The sequence below is a fragment of the Mesoplodon mirus genome (assembly GCF_964341445.2).
Source record: "Mesoplodon mirus genome assembly, chromosome: 15".
NCBI lineage: Eukaryota > Metazoa > Chordata > Mammalia > Artiodactyla > Ziphiidae > Mesoplodon > Mesoplodon mirus.
In genome coordinates this window covers 66,531,111-66,549,507 of record NC_138991.1, presented here as the reverse complement: position 1 = coordinate 66,549,507, position 18,397 = coordinate 66,531,111, and the positions used below count along the sequence as shown (strand labels likewise).

General features: G+C 63.4%; 1 protein-coding gene across 1 annotated transcript in view; it reads left to right on the top strand.

The window, feature by feature from the left end:
- RRBP1 (ribosome binding protein 1) overlaps nt 1–18,397 on the top strand; it is a 59,346-nt gene that overhangs the window by 37,175 nt on the left and 3,774 nt on the right. The window contains exons 5-18 of the mRNA XM_082645677.1: nt 4,250–4,402; nt 5,088–5,206; nt 7,177–7,330; nt 8,942–9,080; nt 10,894–11,063; nt 11,179–11,213; nt 13,658–13,748; nt 14,317–14,409; nt 16,151–16,243; nt 16,325–16,405; nt 16,518–16,607; nt 17,048–17,140; nt 17,480–17,551; nt 17,996–18,091. Coding sequence (XP_082501803.1) covers nt 4,250–4,402; nt 5,088–5,206; nt 7,177–7,330; nt 8,942–9,080; nt 10,894–11,063; nt 11,179–11,213; nt 13,658–13,748; nt 14,317–14,409; nt 16,151–16,243; nt 16,325–16,405; nt 16,518–16,607; nt 17,048–17,140; nt 17,480–17,551; nt 17,996–18,091 — 1,479 coding nt within the window. The remainder of the gene's footprint in view (nt 1–4,249; nt 4,403–5,087; nt 5,207–7,176; nt 7,331–8,941; nt 9,081–10,893; nt 11,064–11,178; nt 11,214–13,657; nt 13,749–14,316; nt 14,410–16,150; nt 16,244–16,324; nt 16,406–16,517; nt 16,608–17,047; nt 17,141–17,479; nt 17,552–17,995; nt 18,092–18,397) is intronic.

The following is an 18,397-nucleotide window of genomic DNA, read 5'->3' as shown; positions in this document are numbered from 1 at the left end:
TTTTCTTGAGAATTGGAGCAGAAAGCTGTGGGGAGGGCTTAGCGGGGCTGCCGCCCCTTCTCCGCTGTCTGGGGAGCGGTCCCGTGGTGGTTCAGCACGTGACACGTGTGTACCCAGTGAACACTGGTCTAGAGGGCCCGTGCTGCCCCGATGGGCTGGGGGCCTCGTTCAGGAGGGGTCAGCACGCGGCTGCTCCTTGTGAGGAGGAGGTCCGGGTCCCCTGCAGCGGGGCTGGTCCCTCCCCGTTTAAGCTGTCCTTCCCATCATCGCGCCCTGCGTGGCCCTCGCCCTGTCCCCGCCTCCTCTGCGGGCCAGTGGGCGCAGGGAGGCGGCCGGGGCCTCGGAACGTCCCACACGTCTGGGCGCCTGCGTCGCTCGCTCACGAGGCGTCAGAGTTTGTCCTGAGCGACGGCCGCGGCTCCAGGCCAGACGGGAAGGTTTGTTCAGTGAGGGACGGACAGGCGGCGGGAGCGGAAGGCTTTGCCGTGGTCGCTCCTGGTCAGGCTCCGCCCGGGAGGTAGAAGGGGAAGGCCGGTCTCCGAGGCCTCCCCTAGTGCAGCCTCCTGCCTGGTGGCCTTCGTCCTCTCTCTCGGGAGTGTCCCCCGCGGCCTCGGGTTGCTGGTTGGATGCAGGGCGGCCGGAGCCACTCACCCTGCTCCCAGGAGCCGACTGCGCTTCCCTTCCCGCCCGGCTGCTGGCGCGTCCCAGGCCAGGAGCCTCTGCCCCATGGAAGTGGGCCGTGAGTCACAGGCCTCCTGCCCCAAGGGCCCACGGCCAGCAGCCACTGTGGAGTCTGTGGTTCTGGGGGCCGTTCTTCCGTATCCTCTTTCTGGACCACCTGAGAAGAAGATGTGTTGACCTCCAAAATAAAGCTCACGTGAGAGGAAAGGGGAGTGACTGTTTTTGTGGCTGGTGGCTGTGTGGCTCCCCGGCCAGTTCCTCGTGCCGGCCCCTGAGGTTAGGGTGGACTGGACGTGTCATGAGTGAGCAGGTGCAGCCTCTGACGGTGATGGTGGCCATTGCTGGGGTCTCCGGCCACCTCGGGCCGGACAGCAGGTTTGGGGTTGGGGGTGCACCCTGCAACAGGAGGCCCCTTAGGTGCTGCTGCCTGTGTAGGACACTTGCTGCTCCCCTCCAGGGCAGCCACTTGAGTTCCAAACCCTAGCGCCGCTGACCCACAGATCCCCTCCCCCTCGCCCTCCCCAACCGGACGCACTTCCAGCCCTGCCCAGGCACGGCACGGTCTCCCTGCTGTGGGACACAGGCGCAGCCCCCGGGGCTCCAGGCCTTGGCTCTGAGGCAAGACGTCTGACGGTGCGTCCAGCCAGGGCCCTGCCTCCCGCACGGCATCCTCCTCCCTGAGCCGCAGGGGGTCTTCACGGGCTCTCAGCGCTTACGCGGTCCCGGGAGGGCCGCCTCTTCAATTGCAGATGGCCCCCTCAGACCCGAGTCTGCCCCCCAACGCACCTGCTCCTCACTGCCTCCCCAGGGCCTCTCGTGCTCCTGCATTAGCCTCGAGTGCCCTTCACCGCTTGGCTCACTGGAAAGAGCCCCCTCCTTCAGGAAGCCCTCCAGGGCGGGGCCCCCATTTTCCTGTCTCAGCTCAGAGGTCACCTTGCCTGGCAGGGGCCACTGAGGCCCAGGCATCGCCATCTGTCCTTCTGTGCCCTGGAGTCCATGGATGCTGAGTCCCTGCATTTCTCTGTTGAGAGTTTCAAACAGAGCGGAAGGGATTCCACTGCTGTGCCACGTCCCCCAGCCTAGCACCGTTGAGTAAAGTTATATGAGAAACTTCTGAGAATGTAGAAGTTCCGATTAACTTGATCTTCCCAGGAGCTGGGGCGGGGGGTGGATAGGATCCGCGTTTCATGTTTAGTTCCCGTCACGATTTCTTTGTCCTTGTACAGAAGTTTTTATGGTTGCAAAAGAGGGTTTTGGTGAATTCCTTTTCTCGTGATCTGTGGCTAAAGGACACAGAGGCCGTGTGGACTGTCTGCCAGATCAAGTGGGCACCTTGCAAGTGGGTGAAGTCAACAGAGTTGGGTTCAAAGACCATTCCGGGCACCAGTTCACGGGCTCAGGAGTCCTGAGACCTCCTTCCTGGTTTCTGAGCGTTTTCGGGGACGTGTTCAGGGATTTGAGGAACCACACGTGGCTCCGGAGCCGTCCTTCTGGAAAACCGTCTTTCCAGCTGTCATCTGCTTGGGCACCGGGGCCTCTGTCCCGAGGTGACACTCTGGGCTGGACCCCATCCTGTCCTCGCTCGGGCCCGAGAGGCTGGGCTCCGAATCCTCCATGGACAAGGAGACCCTCAGGGCCGGGTGCTCCAGTCCACGCCTCAGCCGCCTCGGGAGATTCTCGGTGCGGGGGCCCGCTTGGCCTGGGGAGCAGAGTGAGTTTCTGGGCTGGTGGCGTCGTGACGGTGCCTCCCAGCTCAGTCAGAGGAAGTGGGGCTCCGGCCCCCAGCAGCAGGCCTGTCTTTCAAGAAAATAATTCCGACCATTGCAAGTGAATTAAGAATTTGACAGACAGGAGGAGTCCTGGGATTCTGAGCTCCTAGAAGAAAGAGAAGCTGTGGAGGATGAAACAGATGCCCCGAGGAAAATCTGGCCTTTCTTTGCCTTTAAAAAGCCCCAGGGGCAAAAGGAAGGGAAATCCCATTGAATCCTGGTGGCCTTGGGACCCTGTCCCAGGAGACTGGGACCTTTACACCCTGAGCCAGGTGGATGCCCAGAACTGCCCAAGGCCTGCTCAGGGTGGGGAAGGCCATCCCCAGACCAATGCTCAGCCTCCGGGCGTCTGGCATGGTGGGCGGAGGGCCACCTCTGTGTGGCCGTGATTCTTCATCAGGGGCTGGACCGTGTACTTAGGGCCCTCCATTCTGCTTGGGGTGGGATGTTAGGCATGGGTCAGAGGAAGCCTGCCGGAGCCCTGAATCCCCGCCGAGCAGCCAGTTCAGCCAGAGGAGGGGCGCCTCGCATACCATCCCTTCTGGGACCCTCGTGGGCCCACAAGGCCCCAGGTTCCTGCCCATCCTGTCACTTAGGGCTGCTCTCGGCCTTCGAAAGCGTGTCCTCCCCGAGGCTCTGTGAGCTCAGCTTCAAACCAGAGATGGGGAGCCTCGCCTTACTGAGAGGATTGAAGGAACGAGGCACATGCGTGTCCCAGAGTGGCCTCTGCCCCTGTGGGCCCTCACCCTGGGCACAGCCAGGAAGAGGATTGTCTTTGAAGAGCGGGGCCAGGGGTCCTGGATGGTCCCAGGGAACGCCAGGCATGCAGAGCTGCCCTGGCACCCAGTGGCCACGCGCTCAGCCCGGCCCTTCCCTGGCCTCCGGTTCTGTCCCATCTCAGATGGGAGGGACCGTCTGGCCCTTTGGGATAGACCTCCCTAGCATCCCGGCCTGGAGAAGAGGAGGCTCTCCCGCTTCTCTGGTCCACTGCCCAGGACGGGGAGGGGCCTTGAATCTCGTGGGACTTGGCGCCAGTCTGGCTGGAGGCCCCCTCGACAGAGAGCACCCCCACCCGGGGGCCAGTGCACGGGCCGCTCCTCACACTGTCACTTCCTGCTCCCCCATGGTTTCCGTCCACCGCCATTCCTTCTGTGATGATGGAGACCCCGTCCTTCGGCCAGCCCTTCCCACCCTGCTCTCTGCCCCTGCCTGAGGCTCTGGGTCCCCAGGCCCCGCGTCCCGTGTTCATTGTGGGCATCTGGCACTGACCGGAGCAGACATTCCAGGGATAGGACGGTGGACCGAGCGGCTGTCCACGGGGACCTAGGCCCTCCAGGAGTGGGCTGACCCCTCGGCCATCAAGGCTTGCTGCCTTGTCAGTCCTGACAGAGATACTCAAGTAGAAGAGGGCGTTCCGGGGCCTGGCTGTCGGGGACTGAGCCACACCAGGGTGTTGTAATCCCAGCAGGGTTCAGCCAGTGCCCCTGGAGAGCCCAGGGACAGGATGCCACGTTCCCCAGCTCCTACCTGTATCCACTGCGCCCACTGTGTTCAAGGCCTGATGGCCAGCCCTCCACCAGTCAGGCCAGCGGGGATTCCGGGGGTCCCTCCTCATCCCCTGCTCGTTCTGGGCTGTGGCTGCTTGGGTCTGTCCGAGAGCTCAGGACGGGGGTCTTGTGGCTCTGCGGTCAGGCTTCTCCTGGCCCCAGGTCATGCTCCGGGTCATGATGGTCTTGGTTTCATCTCGTAAGCTGCCCCCGCCCGCCTCACCGGCCTCTCTGCCCTCTGCTTTCTCCCAGGAGCTGGCAGCGGAAAAGGCCAAGGCAGCAGCCGGGGAGGCCAAAGTGAAAAAGCAGCTGGTGGCCCGGGAGCAGGAGATCACGGCCGTGCAGGCGCGCATGCAGGCCAGCTACCGGGGACATGTACAGGAGGTGCAGCAGCTGCAGGGCAAGGTGGGCAGCAGGGCGGGCACGGGTGCCCGCGGGGGGCCCTCACCATCGGGTTTGTTTGGGGGAGGGTTGTTTTACCTGGCCAGGTGGTGTGCGTGTTTAACGTTAATAACCAGGAAGATGTATGTACATTTTAAAGAGCATTGTCTGAAAGCCCTCTGGTCCCAAGTGGTCAGCACTGCATCCTTTTCCCTGGGGGCCCATGGGTCAAGTTCACAGCCTCTCCATGACCCTGGAGTCATGCCGGCTCCACCTCCTCCACTCGAGGTTGGGAGAACGCCGTAAAACAAGAGGCCCGAAAAACCGCACAGCCCCAGCGGAGGGCCGGGCCAGCCCTGGCCTGCACAGTCAGAGCCCTGCACCCCGCTCCCAGTGGGCTGTGCCACGGGGGGGTCAGAGGGCAGGAAACGGGCATCTTCGGGGTAACCGTGGGCTGTGGCTTGCGGCCCTTCGCTGGGTCTCAGAGCCTCGGTCGGGCAGAGCGCACCAGCACCGTCGGGGGCTTTGGGCTGAGTGCTTGGCTCTGCTCTTTTCCGGCCCCTGTTCTGAGGGGGCCTCCCCACCTCGGGTAGAGAAGGCGGAGCCCTCCGGGCTTTTGTCTGCGGGCTGGGATCTTGCCGGCCTTGCTCCGACGTGGCTCTGTTTGTCAGGCCGAGCGGCCTCTGATGCCCCTTGGATGACCTTTCAGATCCGGACGCTCCAGGAGCAGCTGGAGAATGGCCCCAACACGCAGCTGGCCCGCCTGCAGCAGGAGAACTCCATCCTGAGGGACGCCTTGAACCAGGCCACGAGCCAGGTGGAGAGCAAGTAAGCCCTTCCTCCCTGGCCGGACCCCGGCACCTCCCCGAGGGCCCGGAGTGGGCAGGGTCCCTCTGTGAGCCTTCAGCACGTGGCCGGCGACCTCTCGTGTGGTCAGGCCCTGGGAGGGCGAGTGAGCTCCAGCCCGTGCCCAGCGTCCGTGTCACCAGATCCCCTCAGGTCCTGGCTTTGCTGGGAGAGCAGATACTTTTTCATGTCTGTTATCACAGTGTCTCGCTTCTGGCCCAGGGTATCAGAGCCAGGCTGACCATCCAAGATGAGGGTCTGGTGTGGTGTGGGCCCTGCCGTGGGCCTGAGTGCCCTGATCCCCCTGGTCGGGTCTCCTGTGCAGGAGGGGACGTCTGCCGCTCAGGAGCTGAAGCTGGGAGGCCTCCGTGAGCTGGCAGAGGCCACTCCCCAGGGGGCAGGGCTCAGCCTCACCCTGTTAGGGACACTGTCTTCTGTGTCCCTGGTTTGAGCATCACCATCCCAGCAGGCTGGCCAGCAGGAAGCCCCACTGCATTTTCTCTTGGTTCCTGTTTCTTTGCCTTCTCTCGTCCGGGGTGTCCTGTAGGGATTTCTGGGGTGCTTGTTATCCCCAGAGCATCCCCTCTCCCCCAGAGGAGGCTGACGGGAGCAGAGAGAGCAGGCGCCCGTAGCGGGAGGGCAGGTGGGAAGAGTCGCCCACGAGCAGCACCAGGAGCGAAGCCTGTGCTCACAAGGCTGCTTTTCCTGGTGGCCCCGCTGACTCGGAGTGAGGTTGACGGCCACCCTCCTTGCTGGTGCCTTCTCTCAGGGGTCCCTGTCTTCATCTCCGTCCTGACCTGCTGGCAGGTTGATGGTCTGGGGCTGCGGTTTCCTCAGCAGTCAAGGCAGAAGGTGACCGTGGGGACGGAGGGACACTGGCTTCCTTCTCATGTAGGGTCCACTACAGGCTCCATCCTGGGGACAGCTCTAAAGCCTGGCCCTGAGTTGCGGCTGCTGACTCCATCAGCTTGCGGACACTCTGCCGTGTGGGACGGGTGTCCCCACGTCCCTCCCAGAGCTTCATGTTGGTCCCAAGGGGCCACCCATCTGGCCTCCCACCCCCATCCCCATCCCTGGTACTGGAGTCCAGCCTCGCGTGGGCTCCCCAGTCTCAAATCTTGGCCCTGGAAAGCGTGCACTGAGGGCCCCGCAGGGGGCTTTGGGGCGGCCTCCCCCGTGCAGATGGGGAGCCCACATCTCCCCTCCCCAGGCAGCAGGGCAGAGCTGGTCTTGGCCAGGTTTCCTGCCTCCCAGGGCTGCGGACCGTCTCCTCTGTCGCCTTCGCCTGGTCTGGTACTGTCCCTTGGCTGGACGGTCAGTCCTGCTGTAAAGAGGTGTCTTTTGTGCTGTGAAGGAAGTCGCACGCTGACGACCTCCTCATGCTGGGAAAGGCGGGTCCGGAGCTGCCCCTTTTTGCTGTCAGTCACATCTCCTTCCGTCCCTCCTGAACCTCCTCGCCGGTCCTGAGACCCAGCTCTTGTGCAGCGTTGAGGGGTCTCGTGTAAAATGCTCCAGCCTCTTTCCCTGCCTGGCTGTGGTCCAGTCGGCCAGTGAATCCAGCGTGTGGACTCGAGCGGGCCGCTGGCCCCGGCCCTGCAGGGCAGCATCCCAGGGCTCATTTGGGCCCAGACCAGCCGTGAGGAATCAGCCACTTCTGTCAGGGGCTCCGTGGGCTGCTTTAGTGCACATTTTGCCCTAGGCTTCTGCTGGTCCCTCCACCGTGCTTGTTGTAAAACAGCATCTTCAACAAAACACGTCACACCCACGTGGCTGATTATATAGAGGGCCTCAGAGGGGCTCCAGGACTTGGGCATCTACTTAAGAAACAGCAGGTGCCCTGGAGGAAGGGCTCAGACCTCCAGTCCCATCTCCCCGGGCGGCTCTCGGGGCTGGCGAGAGCCGACTTGAGCCCTCTTCTGTCCGTCACGCGGGGCCTCCTGACTGTCTTGCAGGCAGAATGCAGAGCTGGCCAAGCTCCGGCAGGAGCTGGGCAAGGTCAGCAAGGAGCTGGTGGAGAAGTCGGAGGCCGCACGGCAGGAGGAGCAGCAGCGGAAGGCCCTGGAGGCCAAGGCAGGCGCCTTCGAGAAGCAGGTCTTGCAGCTGCAGGTGAGTTGGGGTGCAGCTGCCTCGGTGCCCGTGCATCCTGCCCAACAAGCTCTACGCACGGCCACCCTGGGGCCTCCCTTCTCAGCTGTGGCTGTGACCGCAGTGGACCCAGGCAGGGCTGGGGCTGGAACCCTCGACCTTGGCCTTGGTAGTAGTGATACCTGGTCAGCATCGAGTGGGTGCTTTCTGTGTGCTAAGCGTTGTTCTGAACATTTACAAGCTTAACTCAGGTAATTCTCATTGTAACCTTATGGGATAGATACTGTTATTATCTGTAATTTACCCATAAGGAAATTGGAGGCACAAAGTTAAGCAACTCTGCCAGTTCACCCACAGCCAGGGTTTGAGCCCCAGGGCAGCCCCAGAGCAGTCACCGTCCCACACTTGCCACACCTGTGGTGTCACAGCTCCGGCCGCAGCCAGGCCAGCAGGCACAGCCTCTGGCTTCAAGGCCCGGTGGGTGTTCTTTCTTCTCAGCCTCTGGATGTGGCCCGGAAGCTCGTATTTTCCCAGGGGGACGCCTGTTGTCCAGAGGGAGGAAGACTGTCCCCTCCCTGCCCCATAGGCGCTGGGCAGCAACCAGTGGGGCCCCTCAGTCTCAGGGCCTCCCTGCTCATTGGCCTGACGAGTGCTGCGTCCCCCAGCTGGCCTGTTTCGGGGTAGGGTGACCGGGCGTGGGGCAGTTGTCATACCTCTGTGCGTGTAACTTCTCTGGAGGACAAGGAAGCCCTGGAGACCCACACAGCTTTGCACCTGTTTCTGCTCAGTCACTGAAGCTCTCGGCTGTAGCATGTGGGGGCAGTGGGGCTGTTTTATGGAAGGGACTAGAACAACAGACACGAAGTTGTAAGACTGATGTGTGTGTGCCTAAGAACAGGCACAGAGAAACAAAGTTCGGATGGTTTGGGTGGAATTGAGATGGATAATTTAGTGTAAAGTAGGTCCACCCTGAGCAGTGAGATCAGAGCCCCTGGGGAGGGCCTGGCGGTTATGTTCTGAAGGCTGTCGGGTGGTCCTGGTGCTTCTGGGGCTGGAGCCTTCACTGTGGCGCCCGGGTTGTCACCACCACTGTAGCCAGGAAGCCCCAGGCCGCGAGCATCTCCTCCCTCTGAGGTCAGAGTCCCCGTGGTATTGATCGTGAGGCCCGGATTTCAGAGCTGCAGTTTCCCCAACTGTAATGTGGGTGTGGTGGTGGTACCTGTGTCTTGGGGTGGCTGAGGATTAACCACACTGACACACATGGATGCCTTGCCCAGAACTGCTTAACAACCATATGACCTTTACCAGGCCCCCTCGGGAAATCTCCAGCTCAGGCTGGATGTTTAGCTTGTAGGAAGCCTCTCCCTGTGCCACACTCAGGTGAAAATGGGCCTTTGCCTTTCTGGGACTGTCCTGCCTTCACCTGAGGCCTCTTCCCCAGGAACCCGCTCTTCAGGGTCCAGGGTGGCCTCTTGGCCTTTTCTAGCAGGTGAACTGACCTGGAAATCCAGGAGGCTTATATAAGTCACCGGCACAGGATGGCAGGGTGTGAGGAACTCTAGACAGCAGAGCCGGCTGAGGGCCCACCTCCTGCCGCGTCCTCCCGGCCCTCCTCCCTCTGCCGGCCCCCAGGCGTCTCACAAGGAGAGCGAGGAGGCCCTGCAGAAGCGCCTGGATGAGGTCAGCCGGGAGCTGTGCCGCTCGCAGACCAGCCACGCCAGCCTCCGGGCGGACGCCGAGAAGGCCCGGGAGCAGCAGCAGCAGATGGCTGGTGAGGGCGGCGTAGGGGCCGGCTCCGTGGTGGCGGGGGGCGAGGGCAGCCGGGACCCCTGACTCCCCACCCGTCAGGGGACGCGCCGGGGGTGCCCGGGGTCAGGCCTGGGCTGCAGAGGACTGGACGTGGGGGGCGGGGCCTGTGGGGGTGTGGCCTGTGGGGGCGGGATATGGGGTGGGGCGTAGCCTGTGGGGCGGGATACGGGGGCGGGCTCGAGGTGGAAGATGCTGCGGCTTCGGCCTCACTTAATGTGGGGCCCACCTGGAGCTCTGATGCTCCTGGGGCTGCTGCCGGCCTTCTCTTCCAACCCAGTCAGGCCTAGAGGCCAGCCAGATTTGGAAGGTGGGTTTATGGTCCCCGTGTGCTCACAAGTCACCTTCTCAAACGGGAGGTGGTGACGAAACCCAGGGCACCAAGGGCCCCTAGAGAAGCAGGGCAGACCGTGCCGGTGAGGGCTCCCCAGTACTTCTGGAGCCACTGCTGGGGGCTGAGCACCCCTGTGGGTGCCCGGGGCTTGGCCGGGAGTGAAGCAGCGGGCTTGGGGCCGTGTTCCAGCAGGAGAGACGGGCACAGTAGATGGATCCATGTCGACAGACTTCAAGTAGGCAGCGTGACCGAGAGCAGGTCCTAGAAACGGCAAGCTGTGTCTGTGAAGGGCCAGGCAGTAAATCCTTTTGGCTTTGTAGGCCAAACGGTGTGTGTCACAGCTGCTCAGCTCTGCTGCTACAGTGCCAAAGCCACCCTAAACAGACAGGCCTGGCTGCGTGCCAGTGAAGCTTTATTTTCAAGAACAGGTGGTGGGCTGGGTTGGCCCAAGGGCCTAGTTTGCTGACCCCTGCTATGATGGGCCAGGTGTGGCTTTGAGTGGTCAGGGGAGGCCTCTCTGGGGAGAAGGGGCTGTTTAAGCCCAAGGTCTGGACGATGGGAAGAGGCCAGCCTCACAGACACCGCGAAGGGGCCCCTGAGAATGGGAGTGAACTTGAACTTGGCCTGTACAAGAAACAGACGCAGGTCAGCAAGCGAGACTGGAGAAGAAGGCAGTGGCTAGTGTGGGGTAGACGGGCAGGGCCGGGTGACCCTCCTTTGAAGAGTTCAGGGGCCGTGTGGAGTGATGAGGGGGCTGGGAGCGTGGGCAGGGCTGGCGGGATCCCATCTGCACTTCTGGATGCTCTGGCTCCGGGTGGGGACCAGGGATGGGGCCTTGCAGTTGTCGGACCAAAGGCACCTGGGCCAGGCCCAGGCAGCCACGGAGGCGCTGGTGGATTCGGCAGGCAATGGACGTTGGATCCACAGGCCTGGTAGATGAGTGAGAGGCGGGGGCACAGGAAAGCAGAACAGCCACAGTGAGGGGACCAGGAGGCCTGAGCAGAGCTGCGTGTGGACGTGGCCGGCGTCTGAGCCCGGGCTCGGGGAGGAGACCCGGGCCGGGCCGCCGTTCGGAGTCAGACACACGTGGAGGACTTTCAGAGCCGTGGTGGGGCTTAGCGGCGGTCACCGAGGGAGGACACGCTGAGGCGCCCCCTTGGCCATGGTCTCAGCGACGTGAGCCCATCTCCCAGAGAGCAAGGCTTTAGAAACTGCAACAGGAGCCCATTCAGTTTTCCATCTTTTCCTGAGTGATCTGGGGGCGTTCTGTTCTACCCTAGTGAGTCCTTGAGAAGGAAGCCAGGCTGTGACTTTCTCCACCAGCTAACGGGGCACCCAGGGGTCAGGGGAGAGCCTGGAAGCCCGCGGGCGTGCACTGGGCAGAATGGGGTGCCTGTGCGGGCCTTCCCCACACCCTGCTACCCGCCGGCCTCCCTCCCCGCAGAGCTGCACGGCAAGCTGCAGTCCTCCGAGGCTGAGGTGAGGAGCAGGTGCGAGGAGCTGAGCAGTGTCCACGGGCAGCTGGACGAGGCCAAGGCGCAAAACTCACAGCTCACGGAGAGGATCCGCTCCATCGAGGCCCTGCTGGAGGCGAGCCAGGCCCGGGACGCCCAGGTCAGCTGCACCTCCTCCTGGGGGTGCCCCCACCCACCCCACAGGGGCCCTGCCCTGATGACTTGTCATGCGAGGTGGTCTCGTGGTGACCGCAGGGCTCTGTCTCTCGTTCCAGGCCAGCCGAGAGGAGGCCGACCAGCAGCAGGCCCGGTAAGAGGAGGCAGGGGCCGTGGCCTGGGTGCGGGGGTCCCAGGGAGGAGCCCTCTGAGAGGCCCTGCCTTTCCCCATCCCTCCAGTGACCTCGAGGACCAGGACAGGCTGGGCAGGGAAGAGGGCACCTTGCAGGGAGCTCCTGCCTCGAGGAGCGAGGCTGTGGGGAGAGTGGCTGCGCCTCGGCAGGGGGATGGGCCTCTTGCTGTCCATCCGTCCATCTATGCATCTATCCATCCTTCTCTCCCCAGGAAGGACCAGCTGGTCAGGGTGTTCTCCACGTCCACAGGGCGAGGGAATTTAGGGGCTGAAGTCGTAACCCAAACGGGAAAGTGGTTATGTGCCCAGAGTGGAGAACCCGGGAGGCTGCCCGGGCTTTTGCACGGATCTGGGATGCGGTGTGGTTCACAGCTGATCAGGTCACAGGGTTGATGCTGGGTAACGTCAGTGGCCCAGCCCCAGGCCTGCTCGGACTGTGTGTTTGTTGTTGCTAAGATCCGGTGGGCTCCTCAAGCCAGGGGCCTGGAAGTCCTAGGACCGTTGGCTCCGGGTGTGTGTCCCTCAGCAGATGCCCATGAGCTCGGGGGGTGGTCCTGGCTGCCGTGGCTGGGGGTCTCCAGGGCAGCCACGTGGGATGAAGCGTGCCGGTGGTCGGTCACGTCCCGGGTTGTCCACTGACCAACCTCCCTTGTTCCGGCTGTTGCTGCCAGTGAGTCCCCTCCCCAGCGCTTCCCCAGGCCACGGCCCATGTTCCGTGGCGTTCGGCTCGGGTTTGGGGAAGGAAGCCGGCCTCACGGAGGCCCCAAAGCACCTTGCTGGAGACTCAGAAGCAAACCCTCTCCATGCACCTTTCCAGAAAGCTTTGGGCAAACTTTGTTTCTCATGGTACTTGCCAGGGTAGAGAGGGTGTGTTTGTTTAGCGTTTTGCTCCTTATATTTTACGATCAGATTCTTGGACGGCATAGCTAATTATTAGTTACCTAAGTCATGTTGCAAGCAGGGTTGATTCTAGCTTTTTGCATCATGTAGATGTTTGGCAGAATTAGGGTTTTTAAAAATTTCCTTCTCAGACTGTTTATCTGGAAGTTGTGTCTAGGCCAGGCCATCGTGTTCTGGGGTGGAGATGAGTGATCCAGCCCCAGATGTTCTGGAACTCGGTCAGTAGCTACCAAGGGGGGTGACTGTCAGCGTGTCCTTGCCGCCGGCCTGCTGTGCCTTCTTCCTCGGGGCCTCGTGCCTTTGGGGATGCTCTTGCAGGGGTGTGCAGGGGGCCAGCGCTGGTGCAGAATGCTGGCGGCTTGAGGAGAAGCTGCGAGGGGTCCCAGTGGAGCTTTGAGGGTGGGGTCACGTTCTGTGGCCTGAAACCAACATCTAAGAAGTCGACAGCCGTCTTCAAGGCCACGTGCAACCAGTAGTTAGAACGAAAATGAGATGGTGCTCGGGGGCGTCAGGGCGGGCAGCACGCACAGCCTCGCTGAGGTTGTTTGGTCCTCATGCTCCTCCTTAGCGTGGTGTACTGCCGGCCCACAGTGAGAAATACGAACGTGTCCCCCCCCGGGGGCATCCTCAGACGGGCTTCCTCCTGCTCCCAGAGGGGCCCTGTTGTGCTGCTTCAAGTCGGCATTGGCGGCTTCTGGATGTTAGCTTTTATGCGACCCCGGGGCTTCCCTGTCCTAAATCTTAACGCAGAAGGTGACGTATTAAGTGTCCTTTTGAAGCGTCTTCCTCGGAACAGCCAGAGAAGTTCCAGAGCGTCCACCCCTCGCTTTCCGGGTGATGGGGTGGACGGAGCCGCAGGGCCTAGAGTCCGGAGAGAAATGTGAAAAGATGGCCCCCCCGGCCTGCCAGCTGCACGCATCCGGGGTCGTCTTGGGCTCATTCCCTGGAGCCCGGGCGCAGGACTGAGGGGGAGCCTTCGGGTCTCAGCAGAGTTAGGTTTTGGACACAGGACGGTCCCAGCGCCAAGAGCAGGGATGCACTTGATGGGCGTGCAGGCCACGGTGCCACCCGAGCCTCCGGCCCTGGCATCCTCCGAGGAGGCCCAGCCCAGTCTCGAGGGCAGCTGTGGCCACAGGGAAGGGCCAGCCGACGCGTGCTGCGGGACAGAGTGGGGCCAGGCTCAGTTCATCAGAAGAAAGAGCATCTGAAAACCTGACTGTCCGGGGCGCGTCCCCGCGCTGGCCGTTGTGGCAGCTCTGCCCGCTGCCGTCCCCGCAGCCAGTGTCACCAAGTGGGACTCCGCTGGCCTCTGGGCCCCCAGCCCTCAGAGGAGGGGCCACGGTGGCTGCTGAGGCTCCCCTGAAGCCTGTGCCGGCTTGGGGAGGGGACTGACTGCAGCCCCAGGCCCCACGGGTGTTCCGGGGCAGAGGAAGGGGCCCCGAGACAGGGCCTATGGCGGCCGTGGGCCCTTGGAGCCCGGCAGTGACGCCGCCATCCCCCCTCAGCCTCATGGAGCTGGAGTCGCAGGTGTGGTGTCTGGAGAAGGAGGCCACGGAGCTCAAGGAGGCAGTTGAGCAGCAGAAAGTGAAGAACAACGTGAGTGTCGAGGGGCCGCCTGCCGTGTGGATGGGGAGGGGGCTCGGAGCCTCTCCTTGTCCCTTCCGGCTGCTCCCCGTGGGGGGGCTCGGGGGTCCTGACTCCCACTGGGTCGGCTTGGTCACGTGGTCACCTTGGTCATGTGGTCACCTGGCGTGAGGAGGGTGCTGTAGGGCGCCTCCTCTGCGGTGGGCGCATGGGAGCCTCGGCTGCATCCCCCCGATGCGGGCTGTGCCCCCAGACCCCACCCCCGACACATGTGCGCGCACACACGCACACACGCGCGCACACACACGCACGCACGCACACACACGCCGTGCCTCCCTGGGCCTGGCTGGGTCAGAGCCGGCCGTTTGGTGGTGGACCCTCTTCCCACTGAAGAGCCGGCAGATCCCCGCTGCCCGCAGATGAGTCTCCCTGAAAGGCGCCCGGGGGCCCCAGCCACCCGAGAGCAGCCTGGCTCCAGTGCTGCCTGGAGTGGCCTGTGAAGTCCAGAGATGGGTCGGAGAGGGCTCGCCCACCCGGCGGAGACCAGCCTGGCTGTTGACCGTCTCCCCTCTCCTCCCAGGACCTCCGAGAGAAGAACTGGAAGGCGATGGAGGCTCTGGCCTCGGCCGAGAGGGGCTGCGAGGAGAAGCTGCGGTCCCTGACCCAGGCCAAGGTCAGCGTCGGCCTCGGGCTCGCCTCGGTCTAGCAGCTCAGCAGACCACACAGACTGCGTTCAGGGCAGCCCCAGCCTCAGGGCGTCTCAGAAGTCCACCCAGGGCCCGGCCGCTGCATATTCCTGCCCGCCCTCCTGCGCTCCCGCTGCGCATTTCTCCCCGAGATGCGGGGAGCGGTGAGCCCTTGTCTCCTGCTTCTCAGCTGGGCCTTTTGCCCTCGGAGGCCATGGGGGCCCCGAGATGGGTCTGTTCATGGACTTGCTCATGTTATTCTCCCCTGGTGTTTGTCTGCTTTCTCAGGCCCCCTTCGGTCCTGGCCCAGGGGCTCTGTGATTGAGCTTTGGGGGAAGGACAGTCTTTAGTAGCAAGCACTCAGGCCCAGGTCGGGGGAGCTCAGGTGGGTCAGTGTCCAGGGCCCTGGCCGGGACATGGTCTGCAGCTGCAGCACGAGCAGGCGGGGCCTCACCACCAGCTTTGGCCAGGCCTGCCCTCCCTCTCCCTCCCCCACCCCAATGCAGAATTAATGTCTGTCCTATTATCATGAGCTTTGCAGCAACTTTCACAAGCCCCCCAGGAAGCCTGAGGGTGTGTCAGATGAGGCCTCCGAGAGGCAGAGCTGGGGAGCCGTGTGGAGCTACACTTAGACTCCCCAGAAGTGACCAGGGCGCCTGTCTGGCCTTTCTGTGGCAAATGCAGAAGCTGTGACCAGAGGTGTCACCTGACTTGTTTGTGGTCACACAGCCAGATAAAGACAGGGAGCTGGCCTCTGGGTCCTCGGCCCTTGTTTGGACTCCCATGACCCGGGCACCTGAATGGTGGTCACGAGGTTGGGGGCCCACAGCAGGCCACGGATCAGCGGGTGAGCGAGAAGGGTCGGCTTCTGAGACTCAAGTCCAGGCATGTGGTGCTGTGGTCAGGCTGGGCATCCATCTGCCGGCCATCCGTCCCCCCGCCGGCCCCAAATCACAATACAGAGCCTCACTCCCGGCTCGAGTCCGGGACCTCCTATTGCTGCTCCAGGTCTCGGGCCCTGAGGGGCAGGCAGCAGGCTCAGCCTGCTGGGGACGGGTGACCAGATGGGACTTTCAGCCAGAAATCTCCTGCACTGCCCCGCTGCCCCCCGGGTGTGGGGAGGGGTTATCTGTCCCCAGGGACAGTGCAGTCCTTCTCGCCTTTGCCTATGGCTCCTTCCCTCTTTCTTGGGCTCCTTTTTCTTGCGCTGAGTGGGAGCATCAGGGAGGATGGCGGGGGCTCTGGCCAGCGCGGCTGCAGCAGGGGGCCCAGGAGCTTTCGGAGAGCCGAGACCCCGACCTGCCTCATCCCCTCAGCACGTGGGAGCCCTGATCCTCCCGCCCCCAGGGTTGCAGGAGCTCCTGACCCTGGTGGCCGCACGTCTTCTCTGTGCTCCCCGCCCCCCATATGCACACGCTCAGAAAGAAAACCTGAGCCTGAGTGTCTGCTGGGAGGTGTCCGCGAACCTGCACGTCCCGTAGCGGGTGCTGCCATCCCCCTTCCTGAGAGCTGAGTTTGTTTTAAGTTGTCCAGGGGTGGGGTGGCTGGAACTTGACTGCTAAGGTTAGACACACCCCCACCCAGCCGGCCCCACGGAGCCACCATTGGTCTCCTCCGATCCTTGTCCCTCCCCTGAAGGGCTGAGGGCATGGTCCTGGGGTGAAACCCCCGGGGCTGCCCTAAGCTCCGTGGCTGACCACCCTCATGCCCCACCTGCCCTGCCCCCAGGAGGAGTCCGAGAAGCAGCTCAGCCTGACGGAGGCCCAGACCAGGGAGGCCCTGCTGGCCCTGCTCCCGGGCCTCTCTGCCCCCACCCACCAGGTAGGAGGGGAGGCAGCTCCCGGGGAACCCCTGTGCGGGTAGGGGGCACGTCCCGCCCGACCTTGAACGTTTTTGTCGCAGAATTACGCCGAGTGGCTGCAGGAGCTCAAAGAGAAAGGCCCAGAGCTGCTGAAGCAGCCACCAGGGAACACGGAGCCCTCGGTGAGTGCGGCCGCCGTCACTCGCACCCTGCCCTGTCCGCGGGATGGAGGGTGCCTGGAGCCGGCCATCGGGTTTTGGCTCAGCAGGCCCCTGTCCTGCCCTCCGCCCTCAGGACCTGGCTGCCAAGCTGAGGGAGGCAGAGGAGACACAGAGCAGCCTTCAGGCCGAGTGCGACCAGTACCGCAGCATCCTGGCCGAGACGGTGAGGCCGGGGCTCTGTGACCTTGGGCGAGTCACTGCCCCTCTCTGGGCCCAGTTTCTTTGGCTGAACGGTGAAGGGTGTGAGCTCAGGTTAAAGGTCTGGGCCCCAGTCTGGGAAGGGATAGGGCAGCGTTCGGCTTGAATCCGCTTTCCTGCGACTCCAGGGGCCACGCTCGCTCAGCCTCCCTCTGCGATGGCCGGTCCTGGGTCCCCCGTCCTGGGCCGCTGAGGCCCACCTGGTGCAAACCCACCGGAGATGAGAGTCCTGACAGCCTTGTTTGCACACCGGCTGGGGGCCCCCCTCCAGAACTGTGCCCCCTCCTCCCCAGTGCGCCGGCCGCACTGGGATCCGAGCCGGGTGGTTGCAGGGGGTTGGGGGGAGCCACGGGTTTGTGTGTGGCGGGGGGGGCCTCCAGGCCCTGCTCAGTGCCGTCCCCGCAGGAGGCCATGCTCAAAGCCCTGCAGAAGAGCGTGGAGGAGGAGGAACAGGTGTGGAAGGCCCGGGTGAGAGCCACGGAGGAGGAGCTCCAGAAGGTACGGGACGGCCCCCAGTCTCCCCAGGGCCCCCCTTCCCTCGGAACCCAAACTCCACTCCCTCAGAATGCCATACAATCCAGGGGGAACGCCCACGGGGTTATCGGGGTCACTTGGGAGTCACGTTTGCTGGGTTTTGGTGATGCCACAGTCTCATTGCGGAATGACCGACAGCTGAGGAATGGTTTCAAGGAGGTCCCCCCCGACCAGCCCCACTCCGAAGGAAGAGGCTGCTGGTCACACCTGGGGGTGGGGGGGGCACCACAGGGTGGTGGGGTGCATCCCGGGACGGATCCCCGGGGCTCGTGCTTGACGGCGCTCCCCCTTCTTGCTCTGTAGTCGCGGGTCACAGTGAAGCATCTCGAAGAGACTGTGGGGAAGCTGAAAGGGGAACTTGAAAGTGCCGACCAGGTGCGTGCGGGCGCTGTCCAGGGGGCTGCCGTCCTGCTGCAGAGGCTCCTCTAGCAGCTTTCCTTCCCCGACCGCGTGTCCCTGCTTGTCCTTAATGAGCCGTTACGACCTCGGCGTGGCTGGGCCCCGGTGCACCATGGCTTCTGCCGTGACCTCATGAACCGTGGGAGGGTTGCCGGGTGGCCCCGCCGCACTCCGCACCCTCCTTGCAAGTAAATCTAAAAGCTGCTGAGGTCTGAGAACACGTGCGGCCCCAGGGTGCCTCTTCAGGAGGTGTTTGGCCTGGGGGGCACCCCCTGCCTGCCCTCAGTTGGCTCGTAGCCCTCAGGCCACGAGGGCCCCTCTCAGCCCTTGTCCCAGGGCCTGGTGGCCCCAGCGCCCTGTTCCCATGGCCCGGGCCGTCCTGCTGGCCGGCTTGAGGCTCCTGATGTGTGTCGTGTCCAGGTGAGGGAGCACACGTCACATCTGGAGGCCGAGCTGGAGAAGCACATGGCGGCCGCGAGCGCCGAGTGCCAGAACTACGCCACGGAGGTGGCAGGGGTGAGTGTCCCAGCGCGGGTGGGCCTGGTGGGGGCCCCGCGGCCAGGGCAGGGGGCAGCCAGGTCAGCCTGGCAGCGAGAGGATCTCTCTACCCGGTGTGGAGACACCATCTCTGTGGGGAAGGCATTTAAATCTGACAGTGCTTTCTGATTCGGGGAGCAGAGAGCACAAGCCTGGCACTCCCGATCCTGGTTCGATCTCTGACTTCTGGCCTCTCTTTGCAAAAGACAATCCACAAACGTTTGTGAAGGCCTGAGACTAGCGTGTACTGAACACGATCCTTCCTCTGTCTTCAAAAAAGAGCAG